The following is a 16,058-nucleotide window of genomic DNA, read 5'->3' on the forward strand; positions in this document are numbered from 1 at the left end:
AGTGAATATTGGGCATAAATGATGTAAATCAAAGGGCTCAAGTTTCATCAAAGCACAAAATATGTGCCAGGTAAATTGCCACACTGTGCTGGGACACCATAAATCAAATACTGAAGTGTTTGCATGAGGAGCAAGCCCTGGAAATCAAGGTGGGAGGGTGTAAAGGATGCGGTAGGAATCGTTTAGAATCGTTAGTTTGTGTTAGATAGAGAAAGGCTACTTTCAGCATGCATGCATGTTTTTTATCACCAAACAAATTAGGAAGTGCACTAGATTCTGATTTTCCTGAACTACTGGTCTAAGTTCCATTTAAAAAAAAAAAACCACACACACACATAAGAATAAGCAATCAAGCGAGCAAACAAAATCTTCAATCAAGCAATCAAGCAAACAAACAAAAGGCATCAACCAGTAATTTATGGAGAATCATCTAGAGTTTGGCAGGTTTAGCATTTGCTCATCTCCAGGATGAGAAATGTTCTCTCTAAATAAAAACATTTCTTTTGTTGGTGGATATCCATTGAGCTCATGGATGCCTCAGAAACAGGGGGAACATAAGGTGACTGAGGAGAAGGCACAAACTTACATAGCACAAGCTATTTTCATTATAACTTAACAGAAAACTTCAGCAGAAATGTAGTTTATCACTATGTGGTGCATCAAAATTGGAACACTGGGACTTCTTCTTTGGCAATAGTTTTTCTTTGTAAGAAATCCAAAAAAATAAATTTGACATCCCATTTCAACCTTATTTAAATATAGTGCTTTGAGTTTTCATTTTCAAATAGCTTTTCTCTTTTGCAAATATTTCTTTATGGTATGTCTTTCACAAGCAAAGAATAAAAAGTTAAATTTAGCCATTTCAATTTAGCTACTGCATTGATTTCTCTTTTTGGATAAGCATTAATGAACGATGTCAAAAGTTTTGCATTACGGTGTCATTTGGGAAAAAACCTCATTACCCAGGGGAAAAGAAAAGGACCTGGAATTTCCAACATTATTTTGTGTCTGAGCTTCTCTCAGCAGACCCAGGTATTGATTGAGCCTATCTACTAGATCTTGTCTTCTGTGCAATCACTCTTGTCAGGCTGACAGATTACTGAAGTCAGTCTGGCTTTCCTCAGACAGAGGAAACCCCTACTTTGAGATCCCTGGCCCTTCTCATTTCCACAACCCATCCATCTCTGGATGTACAAATGCAGGACAAACAAGAACTTTCCTCACCTGCAGTAAGGGAAGGGCCCCAGGCCAAGCTCCACTGCTTTCCTAATGCTGTCAACATGAAGCTCTTGGTAGAAGAGGTCAGAATTCCAAGGCAAGCAGCTGTGTCCAGAAATGGTTGTCTTGGCTGTCCCCCTGTAATCTGTGCCATTGCCGATGTAGCACCGTTGGCTCGGGACTGGCAGAGGAAGAGACTGGTCAGGAATCAATGCTGACTGCATGCTAAATACTCACTTCACAGCTGAGGTTTGAAATGAGAGCCCAACTCTGTAGTGCCCTTCACCTTGCACAGGACCTGAATGCACCAAACAAGATTTTTTTTTAATAAAGAAAAAAGGAACCCAAGAAGTTAAAACCTCTGCTTAAAATTAGTAGCAAGTTCACCTCATTTAGCAAGTAAGTAATCAGGAGACAGAATAGCAGAAAATTAGACCTAAAATTTGTACTGTGTATGGAAGATTTCAGTCAGCAATCTGCAGCAAAGTCAGCAATATGGCTGGGATTCCTCTGGTCTAATTTTAGACACAACTGAGCTCATATCTGGAGGCTCCCTTTTTAGTTAATTAAGAGAAACAGAGATTTCTAGTGCCAAACTGTTGCAGCCTGTTTGAGGTAACTTTTTTATGATGAGGTAGACCCCATAAACTCCTGTCCACATTGAATGAATCTCCATTGAAAATATAGGGTGCTTAAGGCAACCAGCTCAGAGACATAGTACTGAAAATGATCCTGCTCTGCAAGTGCTTCAAGGGCCTGATTTTTGAAAATATTTTGAAAATATTTAATGGCCTCATATGTACCCATATATGTATATATACAGACACACTATACTTAGGTATATTACAAATATGTAGCTACATGTTGCAGATACATCAATTTTGCAAAATTCTAACTAATAAGTTGAATTTCCTTATTCAAAACCCACGTCTTTGTCACCTGCATAAGGGCTATTTCTTCAGCTAGGTCTGACACATCCATATTCTATGACCTGTATACTCAGCTGCCAAGATCTATCAACAGCACATACCAGCATTATGGCTCAAAAACATATGGGGATGCATTTGTGTACAAATAGCTGCACTGAGCAGAAAGCCTACACCTCAAAACACAGCTAAGAGTATCCCAAAGGAAACACAAAACCATCTAATGCACAAAAAGGATTAATTGTGAACGAGCCTCAGAGGGTTTCTTGTCCCAGCCATGTCAGTGTGATATGACCTTGACATGTCACAAGACTGGTGGAATCTTCTTCTAAACTTATAGGCATACTTAAAGATAGAACATCATTGACCAGCTGTTGAAAAACACCCTCTGAGGATGATCCATCAAACCACACAGTGCAGACAGCTATTGCCAAAGACCTGTTTATTTTGACAGAAGAAGGTGACACATGAACCAGGGCACATAACCAGGACTGAAATAATGAACCAAGTCATCAGTGTAGTGACAGACCTCAAAACCACAAGCAAGCATGTGGCATAGATTTGGGAGGTGAAGGTCAAGAAGTTAGGTGGAAGAACATAAGTTAGTATACAAACACTTAGCTAAATCCACTTCCTAGCTTGGCCTGGCAGGCATTTCTGACATGCTGAGATCACATTTTCTCCCACTTGCAATCTGAATCAAATTTCCTTTATTCAATGACTATAAAAATAACATTAAATCAAACTCATTTTTTAAAAACCATAATCTAGGACCTCACAGAAAATAACTTGACTATCATTTGTATTGCAAGCAAGAGTAACCATGTCTTGGCAAACCTGCCATTTAATTTTTGAGCAAGTTGCAAGTTACCCTGCTTTGTTTGCCTGAAACAGTGTTGAGAAAATACCACAATCATGCTGAATGCTAAGTTTTTTCATTTATGCAGGGAAGTGCCAGGTGCTGTGTTTACTTGTACTGTATTTATTGCATTCAGAAACAATTCAGAGTGACTTCTTTTATGAGAATGAAACAAGGGATTGTATTTCAGTACAGACCCAGGGCCATACTCTGCAATACCTGTGGTTTGGATGTCTTGCAGATGGTGTTTACAATTTGTGCTTACCATTGTCAGGCTTAAAATCCAACATATCTCTCTTTCATCAGGTCTGCCAGTCGTTGCTAAAGCTGCCAGCATATTTTAACTGGAAGAATTTGGCCTCTTTCTATATCATCCCTCATGTTCTCCTTTACTAGCTAAGAAGTTTAGATTACATCTTGCACTTGCTGAGGGGAAGAGTAATATCTCTCAAGAAGTTTTTTGTTTCTTTTTTGTTTTATGAGGAGTATTTTGGAAACAGGCATAACTTGAGTTAATTTGCTATCCTGTGGAAAGGCTTCTGAGGTGAAACACTAACATTCTTTAGTAGCTTTCCATTGGTCTGTGCTCCACTCCAGAAACTTTTACCTGACTGCTTGGCAGCAGCACCATGGTACCCACTGAGGCCATGAGAAGTATCTGCAATGCTTTATACATTTTATCACCTATCATTCAGGAAAAACAGTTTTAAAAAACCTCTCTGCAATTATTGCAGTCATATAGACCTTTTGTCTCTAATTCTCTTTTTCACTGAAAAACTCTCTTTTTCCCTCTTTGTCAGAAATAGTGTGTAGGTGGTCTGCTTCCAGCAGTTCTTAATGGATTGCTCTGACTGGGAACTGTTCAGTCCCAGAACCACACGGCTTCCACAATGTCTCACAACTCTGAAACACTTTTATTTTCTTATGTGGAAGAAATTAATGGAGGATGTAATGTGTGTTTTCTTGTTCATTCACTTCCCTGTACTACCACAAATCACTGCTAAGAATAGAAATGGCCTAAATTTTCAGATTATGAAAGTTTTGATGCAAATGCAGATTCAACTTACTTTGCAGCCTTATGCCACTGTCACCCCTGTTAGATTATTTTCAGAAAAAATAGTATTAATATTTTAAATTATAAATATTTTCTTGTTGTGTTTTATTTCTTTCAATTCAAGGTATTTCAATAGCTCATGTAAAAAATTGAGATTTTGTATTTTATAAGTAAGTCACCGCAAATCTCTGCCTTTTTCAATAAAACAGTTTTGGGTCCGAAAATTAACAGCAACCTAAAATAGCAGTTGTCCAACCAGTTCTAATTGCTAACTTTCTGAAAGCATTTCACAAGCCTTTTTGTCTCCAGATCTTGTTTCAAGGTCTGTAGTTACATACCTGAACATTTTCAGGAGTTTGTTTTGAAACTCTCTGCAGAAAACAATGAATCTTTCACATTTTATTTTCCCCAAAACACCTCACCATCAATTTTCCTGATGTTTTTGAGCTTGAAATGTATTTTTTTCCATATACATAAACTGTTTCATTCTGTTTATAAAAAAATGCCTTTCCACCAATGGTTCTGATTCTGGGACAGGATGGCTTAAAGTAATAACCCTTTCATTCAGCAGTGCTGTGATTTATCCCTGACCAACAGGTAATGCTTTTATGAAGTGCAATGTTAGATTAATTTTTTGTGTTGCTCAATAGAAGCTGATGGCAGGAACAGAGAGGGGGGAAGAGGAAAAGGACATATCCAACCTAAACCTCCCCAGCTCAGCTTGATGCTGTTTCCTCGAGATGAACAGCACTGAACAATGATGTTCTACACCTCTGCATTAATTTGCTGCTTACACAACCTCAGAATTACAGGATGTGCTGCCCTTCAAGCCACCCTCTACCAGGGTATAAGGCAAATTTCCTTTCTGCAGGAGTTCAGACTCATGGGCTGCCTGCAGAAGGGTTTGTCCTTTCTTCATTCAGCCAGAAGTTCCCTGATCTCCCTTCCTGGGTAGCTGTGAGATGCCCTCAGAGATGAAAGGTGTGAAAGCCTTTGATTTCAGGGAGCTGCACTTCCCCTGCTGCACAGGCAGACCATGGCAGCTCTGGGCTGGCAGTAAATGTGTGAGAGAAGTGGTGGAGATTGCTCTTACAGGCATCTCATTCCATCAAATTGTGCACTGAAACACAGCACACACAGACACACACACCCTGCCAGGTGTTCTGAGAGCAACAAGGCAAATATTTCTGTGCTAAATGAAACAAACACCATGAAGAGAGCTTTGAAGGACATCCACCTAGCACTGCTTCCAAAGGAAGATCTGACTTATCTTCCAGAGTGTCCCTATGCCACAGAAAATCTCTGTAAATATCTAGGGGGCAAACTGCACCGAAGAAACCAGGTGCCATTTTTTCACTCCTTAATGATGAGAATGTGAAGTCTGGTGACATGAGGCACAGGATTGCATGGCAGCAGCACCAGGACTGGATTGTTCCTGGCTTGAAGCAAATTGCTTCACATTTTCCTGCCTGTCTGTGAATGTGAGCAGTAATAGCACCCACTGTGGCTTTCAGAGCTTAGAAATTAATGAACACACACCACAAGTGAAATATAGGGGGACCTATGTATCTGTATTTCAATATAATTCAATCATGCTGTTACAATATTTACCTATATTTCAATATTTCTGTTTGGGGTCATGAACAGCAGATTGCACATATATAACAAATAACTGATTCAAATAATTGTGTCACTTTCTACTTTGCTGAATAGCAGCAAAACCTCTGGACTGACAGCACCTAACACTGGAATGAATGCCTGCTGAAACTGCAGCCTGATTATGACACAACCAATCTCTCTGAGCTAAAAGCTAGGCAGAAAGGTGGAAAAAATGGCATCCTTTTGTAATCAATAAATCTAGCAGAAAATTAATGTGTAAAACAAGATGGATTTAAGACTGTGGGGAAAAAAAAAGTGATTTACATGCACAAAACCTCTTAAAGTTGTGCCCTGACATGAGGATGGCACATTACATTTACTGAAACTAGACTTATTTTTAATATTTTCCTTCTTTAAAGTGTCTGTACCTTCATATTTGCTTAGATCATCTGAGGTAAAATCGAAGAGATTTATATCTGTTATAAAAGCTAATGTACAAAGCTACCTTCTGAATAAGTTGAATTCTTTAATATAAAAGTTTAAATCCAGAAATTTATAAACTCTGCCAGTACTTTCTTATAGCTTAGAAAAGTAATATCCTAGATAAGAGGAAGGAGTGGCTCTTTTTCTGTTTCATTTTTCTATTTATTATCTTCAACAGTTATGATTTAAGGAGTAGCTCTTTTTCCATTTGATTTTTCTATTTATTATCTTCAACAGTTATGATTTACAGAGTCATAAATGCAATCCAATAGGTAGGTGTATAAAGCTAATAGGAGCAATATATTTAGGAAAAAGGCTGTCATGAGCTAGGGGAAAGAAATTCTGGCAACAACAAGCCAATACCACTGCTCTATTACTTTGGCAGCTACACAGACTGCCATACAGGATTTTCAAGAATATCTGAGTGCCTAATTCATAGTGAAAGCTTTCCTTCTTTTGAATATACCTGTAGGTCCTGATGTGCTTAGGGTATGAGCCAAAATAACTCTCTGGGCAGGAAAAGGAACAGACTGTGCAGCAGTGAATGATGGTCAGCAGAGGAGCAGCTGCTCTGGAGAAAGACTGTAATGAGAGGTGGGGGTCTCTTGAGCCCCCAAAGCATCCAGAGTGGGCTGAGAGGAGAAAGCAGGAGATGGGAGAAACAAACAATGCAGTAATCCAAGGATGAGCTGCATCTTCCACATCTTCCCTTCAACCACCTTCCTGACAATTACACAGGACAACAGATTGCATGGATTAAGAGATGTCAGTTCCCTTGCACTGCAAGAGAAGGTGTGCCCTCTCTAACATGATGAACTGAAACCACTGTCACATCCCAAGTAAATCCCAAATAGGATTAAAAACACCCTAATTAGCACCCAGTAACACTGCTGCCAAGTCAGGCACTCTCACAAGACTAAGGACTAAGCAGCTGCTTCATATTAGAGGCTGCTAATATCAATCATATTAGTTTATACCAGGATTATAATAAAGACTTGTCATCTTAAGGCAACACTGTAGGAATAGAGAGCAAAACAGAAAGCTTAGTTCCCACCAGCATCTGGAAAATGCACATCTATGTAAAAATAAAGAAGTCCTCTGTGGATCTTGAACCTACTCCTCTCTCTGACCAGAGAAATTTTTTCCTCTTCTCTGTTATCTGCTTTACCTTCCAATCCTTACAGAGGTATTCCTTGCTGTGTGCCATGCTGCTACCAGCACAGCTCATTAGCTCTCCTCTCTAGTCCACATTTGCCAAGGTGTCAAACATAAATTACTAATCCATGACCTCCATGCAAACACTACCTCCTTCTTCATTTTTGTTTTTCTCTATATTAGCCAAAAGTTTTATTATGGTCCTAAAATGATAAAGAAGTCTGGGAGATAAGAAGAGCCTGTCTATCATTGCTCACATCTGCCACCTCCATAAATGACATGGAATGGTTGTTTGCAAAGCCACAGCTGTCTCTGGTCTCCTGTTCACCATCCCCTAGAGTGGCACTGTCTCAGTGCAATGAATCACAGGTGGGCACTTAGTAGACATTGCAGTGCTCACCCATTTCTTCCTCCTCCAGTGCCTCCTTTCACTGATCATTGCAGGCAGCAGTCTACTGGCCTTAGTTTTTATCCATGTAACTCCAGCACTGTAGAAGTTTCTTTTAATAATTCAAAATCTGATAAAAATCTGACCCACTATTACTATTTCTGCAGTGGTGCTCCAGGCTTTCCTCTTCATTGTCCTTGCATTATTAACCCATGCCTTCCCCTCATTCCAATTCCATAGTGACCTATAACACTTGTCCTGTGTTATAGGTCACCATGGAATTGGAATTAAATACCATAATCATCTCTCCAAGCCATATTAATACAGAATGTTGCTTTTTCTATCTGCTGTTCATCTATTTTTCCACAACTATGGAGAAAGAATGACTTTATTCTTTTCCAGCCTAGTTTCATTACTAAGCTCAGTGCTTCATACAAGCAACCATCTAAGCCTCACTTAGAAACCTTTTTCAAGTCTTACTTACAGTCCTACTTGTCAAGTTCAGTGGGGGACTGACTGACCAGTTAAATGCCCATTTATCATTGTCAGCCAAGTGACTTTGTTATTATACTTCACCCTCTTTCCCCCTGCATTTCTAAAAAGTAAAAAATTAACACTAATCCAAAAGCATTCTAGTACAAGGTCAATATAAACCAGAAAGTGAAAATTCATTATCATATGTCTTCTTCAGAAAACAAAATATATTTAAAACTTTCCTTCCAGCCTCCAGAGACGAATTTCCTTTACTAAAGTGGCTTTTTTAGTAGAAAACTGCCAACACACTATTTCAGTAAATGAGCCACTAAAAAGGTGGGTTTGCTGTCATTTTTTGCTAATTCTATTACCTCCAACTCCTCCAGTTTAACCTCTAAAGATGTGGCCAAGCAGGGTTTTTTTTCCTGTATGTCATTACATATTCAGCTATTCTTTCATCTTCCTTTTCTGAAAATCCTCAGCCTACTTCTGACATACACCACATCTCCTTACATAACCAGAAGCCTTCCACAATTAGCATTCCAACCCATGTTTTCTTTAAAGATATGGCACCCCTCTAATATCCATAGCCTAATGAGGAAAATACCCCCAACACTACAAAGCAGAGTTTTCAAAAATACCTTCACCAACTTCACATTTCCTCATGACCAAAATATTACCAAAACCATCATGGCTACCTAAGCCTTAATCCAAAGAAAACTCAAAATGTTTAATCCTCTGTGCAGTGCTGCCAGTGCACTCAAACCCAGTGCAACCCACAACCACAGTGAGCAAATGCTTCAGGAAAAGGCTTGGTGACTAAGTAACAAAATAAATACACCCCACTAACATATCAGAATATAAATAAATAAGAATACATCAAGAATAAATTTAAAATACAAATAAGTACCCTAAATTTACTAAGAACATCCAACCAACAGTAACAAAGCTGTGGTAAGAGAAAGGAAGTGCTTTCACATGGAAATCTGGCAAAATATATATTCATTTCCATTCAACTAAAGCAAAAACTGTGAGTGCAATGTTGGGGTTTCAACCACAGAAACCTAAGGGCAAGGGCACTAACCCCCTGAAAAAAAATATCTGTATCTCCTTCCTTTACCCTTTAATCCCCTTTAACTTCTCCATGAATGCATATTACAATGAATTATCTGCCCTCTGGCCAGACAACTCCTCCTCTGTCTTTAGCTGTGTGTCCAACATCTCCACCATGGTTCCTATCTGTTCAAAGAAACACAAAATTGTCAAATTAATTTTACAATTACAAATTTATAACTGTTTGCCATCAATTATCACCTCCAGTGAAGCTAAATATTTACCAAGTTAATTATCTACCAAATAAATTTGCTCTCCATTCCAAATGCCAACCTGGGCTAGGGATAAAATATTCCACTGTCACCTTTCTCAGGTTTCCCTTCTTGCCCACATTTCCCACTGCTAAAGTGGTTGGATTTGGGCCCTTTTGATAAATTTCTGTGTTCAATGAGACAACCATTGCTACTCATGATTGGACAATTGATTCTGAATCTTCACCTAGAGCCTGGATTCAGAGCTGTCCCAGCAAGAGCTGTTTCCAAAGAGAGTGCAGCTACTCTTTTGGCACAAAAGCTTTATTTCTGAAAATAGGTTATATTCAAGGGAAATTATTATTAAACATGGCTCCTTGAACAATTTTAAACAGCAGCTCTTTGGAGAGAGATTTGTTGGTATGCATCTAATTTCCTTCAAAATCCAACTTCACTGAAATCCTATGCATATAAACTGTCTCAGAACACTTTTTTAAAATGGCAGTTCTTTCTTTAGCACTGCAAGTTTCTTCTTTAAGAAGAAAATAATGTATTACCACAAAGAATAGAAATCTATATTAAAAACTGTCTTTTGTATATCAATCTCCTTTGTGAAGGATATCTCCTCTGTTACTTTTATAATCTCTTTTTTTCTAAGTCAGCTCATAATTTTGCAGTAGCTATGTGGTCATTTATGATAATGGCCTAGAAATACATATACACACACACACATATATACACACACATACATATGTGATGATTGTTTGCAAGAGAATTTTAAGATCAAAGATGAGCTTTGAGCACTGGCAGGGACACTGTAGTCCAAAAAGAAATGGACAGATAAATAGACATCTTTAAAATCAAAAAAGTTATGATTATTCTGTTACTCACTGTTCAAAGGGGAAGAATAAAATTACCAGGCAGTAGGATTTTTTGTTAACAATAGAAAATAGTTCTTTTCATCACATCTATTTATATTCTGGGACTTCTTGACATGGAATGCTGTGAAAGGGAAAAGCATAAAGGAGTACTAAAGAATTTAGACAAATTCATGGAAAACAGGTAAAGGTCTGACAGATATGATGGCCCAAGCATCTGCTAAGTAAATCCTCAAGCAGGATAAGTGTTTTCAGTACTTTTCTCCTGGTTTTGCTCCTCAGTCTACTGTACCAATGTTTGAGGCACAGCAGTACTTAGGCTTGTGATCTGATGGATGAAGGATGGTACTTCATTTATTAATATTTTTGAGTATAATGTTAAGATAAATTTCCTGGTTTTTCATTAGACACAGATGAAGTCTGGTTATTGTGGAAGTCAAGGGCAGAGGATACCTCAAACACATCACACGTCAATAACAGTCTGGGAGACTTCCTGTTTATTGAATTGATTGATTTCTGCTTAAAAAAAAAAACTAAGACATTTTTACATCACACCTTGGCTTTAAGGTTGCCTCTTTAAGTGATAATTCAGAATAAAGTACACTTTAGAGAGGAAATACTGTGACACTTTCTCTGAATCAAGCATTAGAGCCACCAGCTATTCCAGCTAAAGGGTAACCTCACAGGTACATCCTGTTAGACAAGGGAAACTATACAAGACAGTAAAAAGGAAAAAAAAAAAAGCCATTTCTGTTCACTGCATCAAATCGAAGGGTCAAAGAAAAAATTGATCCAACAAATATTTAAAAATCATTTTTGAGTGCTCAGAGCATACAAGGCTGTAGCACTTTCACCAGAATGCCATTGCCCTGCTGTGTTGACAGTACCAGGTCTATAGACCTGAAGACTCATTTATTTGCATCAATTTAGAATGACTGCATCTTGACAAGGAGTTTTTTTTCTTTTTTAAGACTTTTTGCAAGGCCCTGACACACAAACACAAGGCTTGAGTTCCCATTCTGTGCAGGGGTGTTAGGCAGCTGAACACAGATGGATTGTAAGCATCCAAAGCCACTTGTTTAGCAAACCAAATGTTTGCTTTATTATTTTCAAGTAACCAAAGAGCACCTGCTTATTTCATGTTCTAAGCTAGTCAGGAACCTGTATGACAGCTGTAACACTGCCCTCCTGGTATTTATGATCCAGGCCCTGCTGGGTGGATGTCTCTGTGCACCACTGCTGCTGGGGCAGGGGAAGCTGATAATAAAGCAGGACTTGGAAAAGCAGTTTAATGTGAAAATGAGCAGAGTGCAGCCCTGGCTCCAGCTCCAGGTCACACGTGTGCTGTGCAGCCCCTCACCCAGATCCCTGCAGCAGCATTCCCAAAGCATTCCCAAGGCCTGGGACACTCTCCCCAGGGTAGCTAAAGGACAGAACTGAGCTAAAATAGTGCTGCTTATGAAGGACTTCAAAGAGTCACAAACCCATTTCTCATGATTCATCAGGTACCTGGTGAGTGAATGTTCAGGATCAGCTCATGCACTGTCCAATTTACCCACTCACTCCTGCAGTTTGCTATTCCAGCTGTACTGCTGGGCTCCCATAAGGAATTTTTTTCCCCCAGCTAGAATAGATGGCTACACCATTTGTTAACTACCAGAGTAACAAAAAGAATGCCAGATATAAGTTGCAGTGTTCATTAACAGGTTTTTTTACCCCACCATCCATTCAGATTAAGAAAGTGCCCACCAGAGCTACTGGGAGTCATGTCCTCAGTTTTGATGAGCCATGGGATTTATGCACCCAGACAGACACAGCCAGTGAATTGATGGGGTCACAGGATGGTGTGGCTGAAGGTCTATTAAAATTTATGCCTAAAATGCTCATTTATTTAAAAAGTAGCCACTGGCATAACTTGCAGATACAGCACACAAGCAAGATTTAACCCTGCTGGGGTAAATGGAAGTCTTCTGGAGGAAAGTTTTGTCAAAACTATGTAGCATCTAAAATGCAAAACAGGACTTACACATAGATACCAAAAAAGCAGATTTCTGTGCCCTGAGCCACCTGAGAAAGGAAGGGGTTTTGTATAACCTGTACTGGGCTAAATGTGCTATTAAATTAAAATGTCCAGTAACCCAAAGGGTGAGCATTTTCTCTGTCCCACGGTCATTTAATGCTACCAAAGAATGGCTGCTAGATTTTGTCAGATGTAAATGCCTGCTTTATAAGGGGATGTGTGGATCTGTAGGGAGGCAGTAGCTCTAGAGTACAACTCTGTGACTGATTCTGCAAAATGGAAGCATGCACTTATTTTATAGGCATGTGTAATTGGATTAAAATTTCTGTTTGATTTTTTATAAAGAGCGTGAAAAAATATTTTTAGAACCAGAGTGTCAGTGGTGAAGTCTGTGTTATGTTTTACACTGGAGAAATACATTAAACCCTTGTTCTGTGTGACTCTTCAGTACAAGAAATGTCTCAAATGCAGAATACAACAGAGCCAAACCCACCAGCCTTACACCCAGATCAAAACTCCTAATTCTGTCTGCCTGTAGGTTGTTATACTTACCAATATTGCAATACTTCCCTGCATAATTTTCTTTGCAATCACAGACTGTTTTCCCAGTGGAGACAACCATCTTGCACTCTCCACCATTCATGCAAGGATCATGAACACAGCCTACAAGAAAACACAACCAATTATCAAACCAAAGGTTCAAATTATTCAAGAGAACCAGTCCATTTTAACTTACTCTAGTGCATCTCCTCTGTGCATATGTATTTGGGGGACGTTTTTCCTCTTTGTTTATGTCAGACCTGCACTTGTGATAAATTAAAGAAAAGGAAACTCGACTGATTTCTGCCCACTAAGGTTTGTCTATTGTTCTCACTGCTATTGGATAATGTCAGCTATTGAAAGATATTATCAGTGAACAATAGGTAAAATTGGGGGTGGTGATTATTATTACTAGTGGAGATGGTATTAACATCTCTTCCTCTACAGAGGGTTCTGCCAATTCCTGACTTGTCACTGAGCTCTATTAGAATTTATAACAACATATCTAGTAGGGAGCTCAGTTAAATATTTAAGATCTGTGATTGGGAAGTATTAAGTCCTACCAAATTTCCCAAATCTCACATGGACTCTCAATGTCCTACAAAGCCACTGGCTCTCCATACTTTGGTTTCCAGTTACATAAGGTGGGAATAAAAGCACCTACCTATTTCAAAGGGCTTTTATGAAACTAATTTGTACTGTGACTTATTGGTGAGTCTGGGCAGGGTAAAAGTTAGCCAGCCTGAGTAACAGAATAGCCATTTCAGAGAACATGTGTAGGTGAGGCACATGGTTTGCTTCCCAACATCTCTCCTCCAAATGAAAGGTGCTGTTCTGACTTCTTCAGATGGGTGACAACCCACAGTGAACATCCTGTGCTGGCTGGCCAGGGTGTTGGGCTCCTGGCAGCCCCTTAAAAAAGGAGGAGGCTTCATAATGTAAGCATCACCCCTGCCAGGAATGGGCCAGAAATCGTGGGGACTCTGGAGCCGATGGAGGCCTTATGGGATCTTGGAGGCAAGTAAAATTTACATGGTGGTAATTCAAGAGTTAGATGGGCTTAGCAAGAAACACAGAGGCAAAACAGCAATATGAAGTGATTGTTGGTGTGCAGGGTGTGCCTCTCAGGCAGGTTATAGTTTTGGAGAAAGAATTTTAACACTTCTACTATTGCCACTTCTACTATATAACCTGTTGTATATTCTTACATGCTGAAGATCAGGGTTTCATCCCTCTCGAAGAAAACACTGAGGTGTGTCCCCAAAATTCATCATATGCCCAGAGTTCCTTCCTCAGATAAGGATGGACACATTGAAGGGATTTTCTGGGTCAGTATAACCACTCACTCTTGGAAAGGAAAGCTAAAATACTGTTTTTAGAGAGGGTACATGAGCTGCAAGGGCAGCATTAGGGTTTGTAACATCCCTCAGGCTTTGATCCCCTCACTGTCCTTTATGCCCACTCCATGCAGAGCTACAGCTGAGGTACAAAGCAGTGCCTTACTTTTGTGCTGCACACGCCCACACTCCATCTGGCCATGCACACAGGTGCACTGCTCCACTGCTCCTTGTTGGACTCTTGACCAGCTCACACCCACATCAAAGAACTCGTAGAGGCTGTTGTCAAAACATTTCTCTGAAATGAAGTTTTACAAACACAAGCTTTCAGATGTTATTCCATGCAAGAAACGGCACCACCATCTCTATTATCATTCCCTGCTCATCCCTTCTTTCCTGTTGAGCAGATCCATGTTTGTTGACAGTTCTTCTCAAGCTAGCCAGCCTCCCTAGTGTGGAGGCACTGAGCCAGTAGAGCAGCACCTCCAGGAACCTCAGGACAGAGGTGGCTTTCTCCTAAAGCCCTGTGAGCAGGACAGCATCACTGTACCCAACATGTACATAAGGAACAAGGCATCACCTGAAATTGTGCTGCTTTTTCACATCTCTGTGCATTGCCTAACAGATATTAGTAATTTCCAAGCATGGAAGGGACATTTAAATCTTAAAAACAGCAAAGGAAGGGGAGGAGGCTTTTTGTGTTTCCCATGATCTGAGCATACTTGGATTTATAATTGCACAGTCAAGCTATTATCAGCTGTCCTGTCAGGAATGGATTGTCTGTCACAACCATTTGGAAATCCACCTACACAAACATTTATGCTGCAGTGGTCTCTCCCATCACAACAGCACTACCTTTTCATTAAGCAAACATTAATGAGCTCTATTTAACTATTCATATTTCATTTTGTAACACTCGTGGTAGAAGATACTTACTCAGCTGACAGTCCTCGCCTGTGAATTCCTCAGGACAGGTACAGTGGTACATCCTGTGGCTGTGAGTGAGAGAGCAGGTCCCTCCGTTTTGGCAGGGGTTGTCTGCACAGTGATCTGGAGAGGCCACTAAGAAGTTGTTGTTAATAAGAATGGTGTAAATCATGCCTTGTCCTTTTGGCTCCATGAGCCATTTTGGTTCCATGCTCAGTGGGTTTAATACCATCTATTAACATAAAACTAAGTTTGTCCAAACAATTGACAGTGGGTTTGTTGCCAGCTGTAAAACAGCTGGAAACATATTTATCCAGCTTTTAAAAACCATGTGGTAGATCTGAGCTGAACCTTCACCCCCCAAGACTAAGTTGTCTGAAGGGGGTGGGTGCAGGCACACCTGGAGTCCCCAGAGCTGGGGCTGTGGTGAGGAAGAAGAGGGGACAGGTGCCCACAAGATGGAGCTGTGCCTTTACACTGGGCAGGGAGGAAGGCTGCAGGGAGGAAGGCTGCAGGGAGGAGGGCTGCAGGAGGAGGGCTGCAGGAGGAAGGCTGCAGGAGGAAGGCTGCAGGGAGGAGGGCTGCAGGAGGAGGGCTGCAGGGAGGAGGGCTGCAGGAGGAAGGCTGCAGGAGAAGGCTGCGGAGGGCTCAGGAGGAGGCTGCAGGGAGGAAGGCTGCAGGAGGAAGGCTGCAGGAGGAGGGCTGCAGGAGGAAGGCTGCAGGAGGAGGGCTGCAGGAGGAAGGCTGCAGGGAGGAAGGCTGCAGGGAGGAAGGCTGCAGCGCTGCCCGCCTTTGCCCTGCAGCCCTCGCATTGCGACATCCACCACCGGGATCGGGCATCGCTTTCAAACTGCTCCAAGGACAGCCCTCGACAGAAGGACTTGCCATGGGATTTT

General features: G+C 40.4%; 1 protein-coding gene across 3 annotated transcripts in view; it reads right to left on the reverse strand.

The window, feature by feature from the left end:
• Positions 1-16,058, reverse strand: part of HGFAC (HGF activator) — a 40,122-nt gene that overhangs the window by 11,885 nt on the left and 12,179 nt on the right. For 2 of the 3 annotated variants that reach the window (XM_018924597.3, XM_018924586.3), the window contains exons 5-8: positions 15,172-15,297; positions 14,402-14,533; positions 12,911-13,021; positions 1,225-1,399 (exon numbers count right to left, since the gene is read on the reverse strand). In XM_018924597.3, the coding sequence (XP_018780142.1) occupies positions 1,225-1,399; positions 12,911-13,021; positions 14,402-14,533; positions 15,172-15,297 (544 nt within the window). The remainder of the gene's footprint in view (positions 1-1,224; positions 1,400-12,910; positions 13,022-14,401; positions 14,534-15,171; positions 15,298-16,058) is intronic. The other variant, XM_009099143.4, reaches the window with a different exon arrangement.

Source organism: Serinus canaria, chromosome 4 (genome assembly GCF_022539315.1).
Source record: "Serinus canaria isolate serCan28SL12 chromosome 4, serCan2020, whole genome shotgun sequence".
NCBI classification, from domain to species: Eukaryota; Metazoa; Chordata; class Aves; order Passeriformes; family Fringillidae; genus Serinus; species Serinus canaria.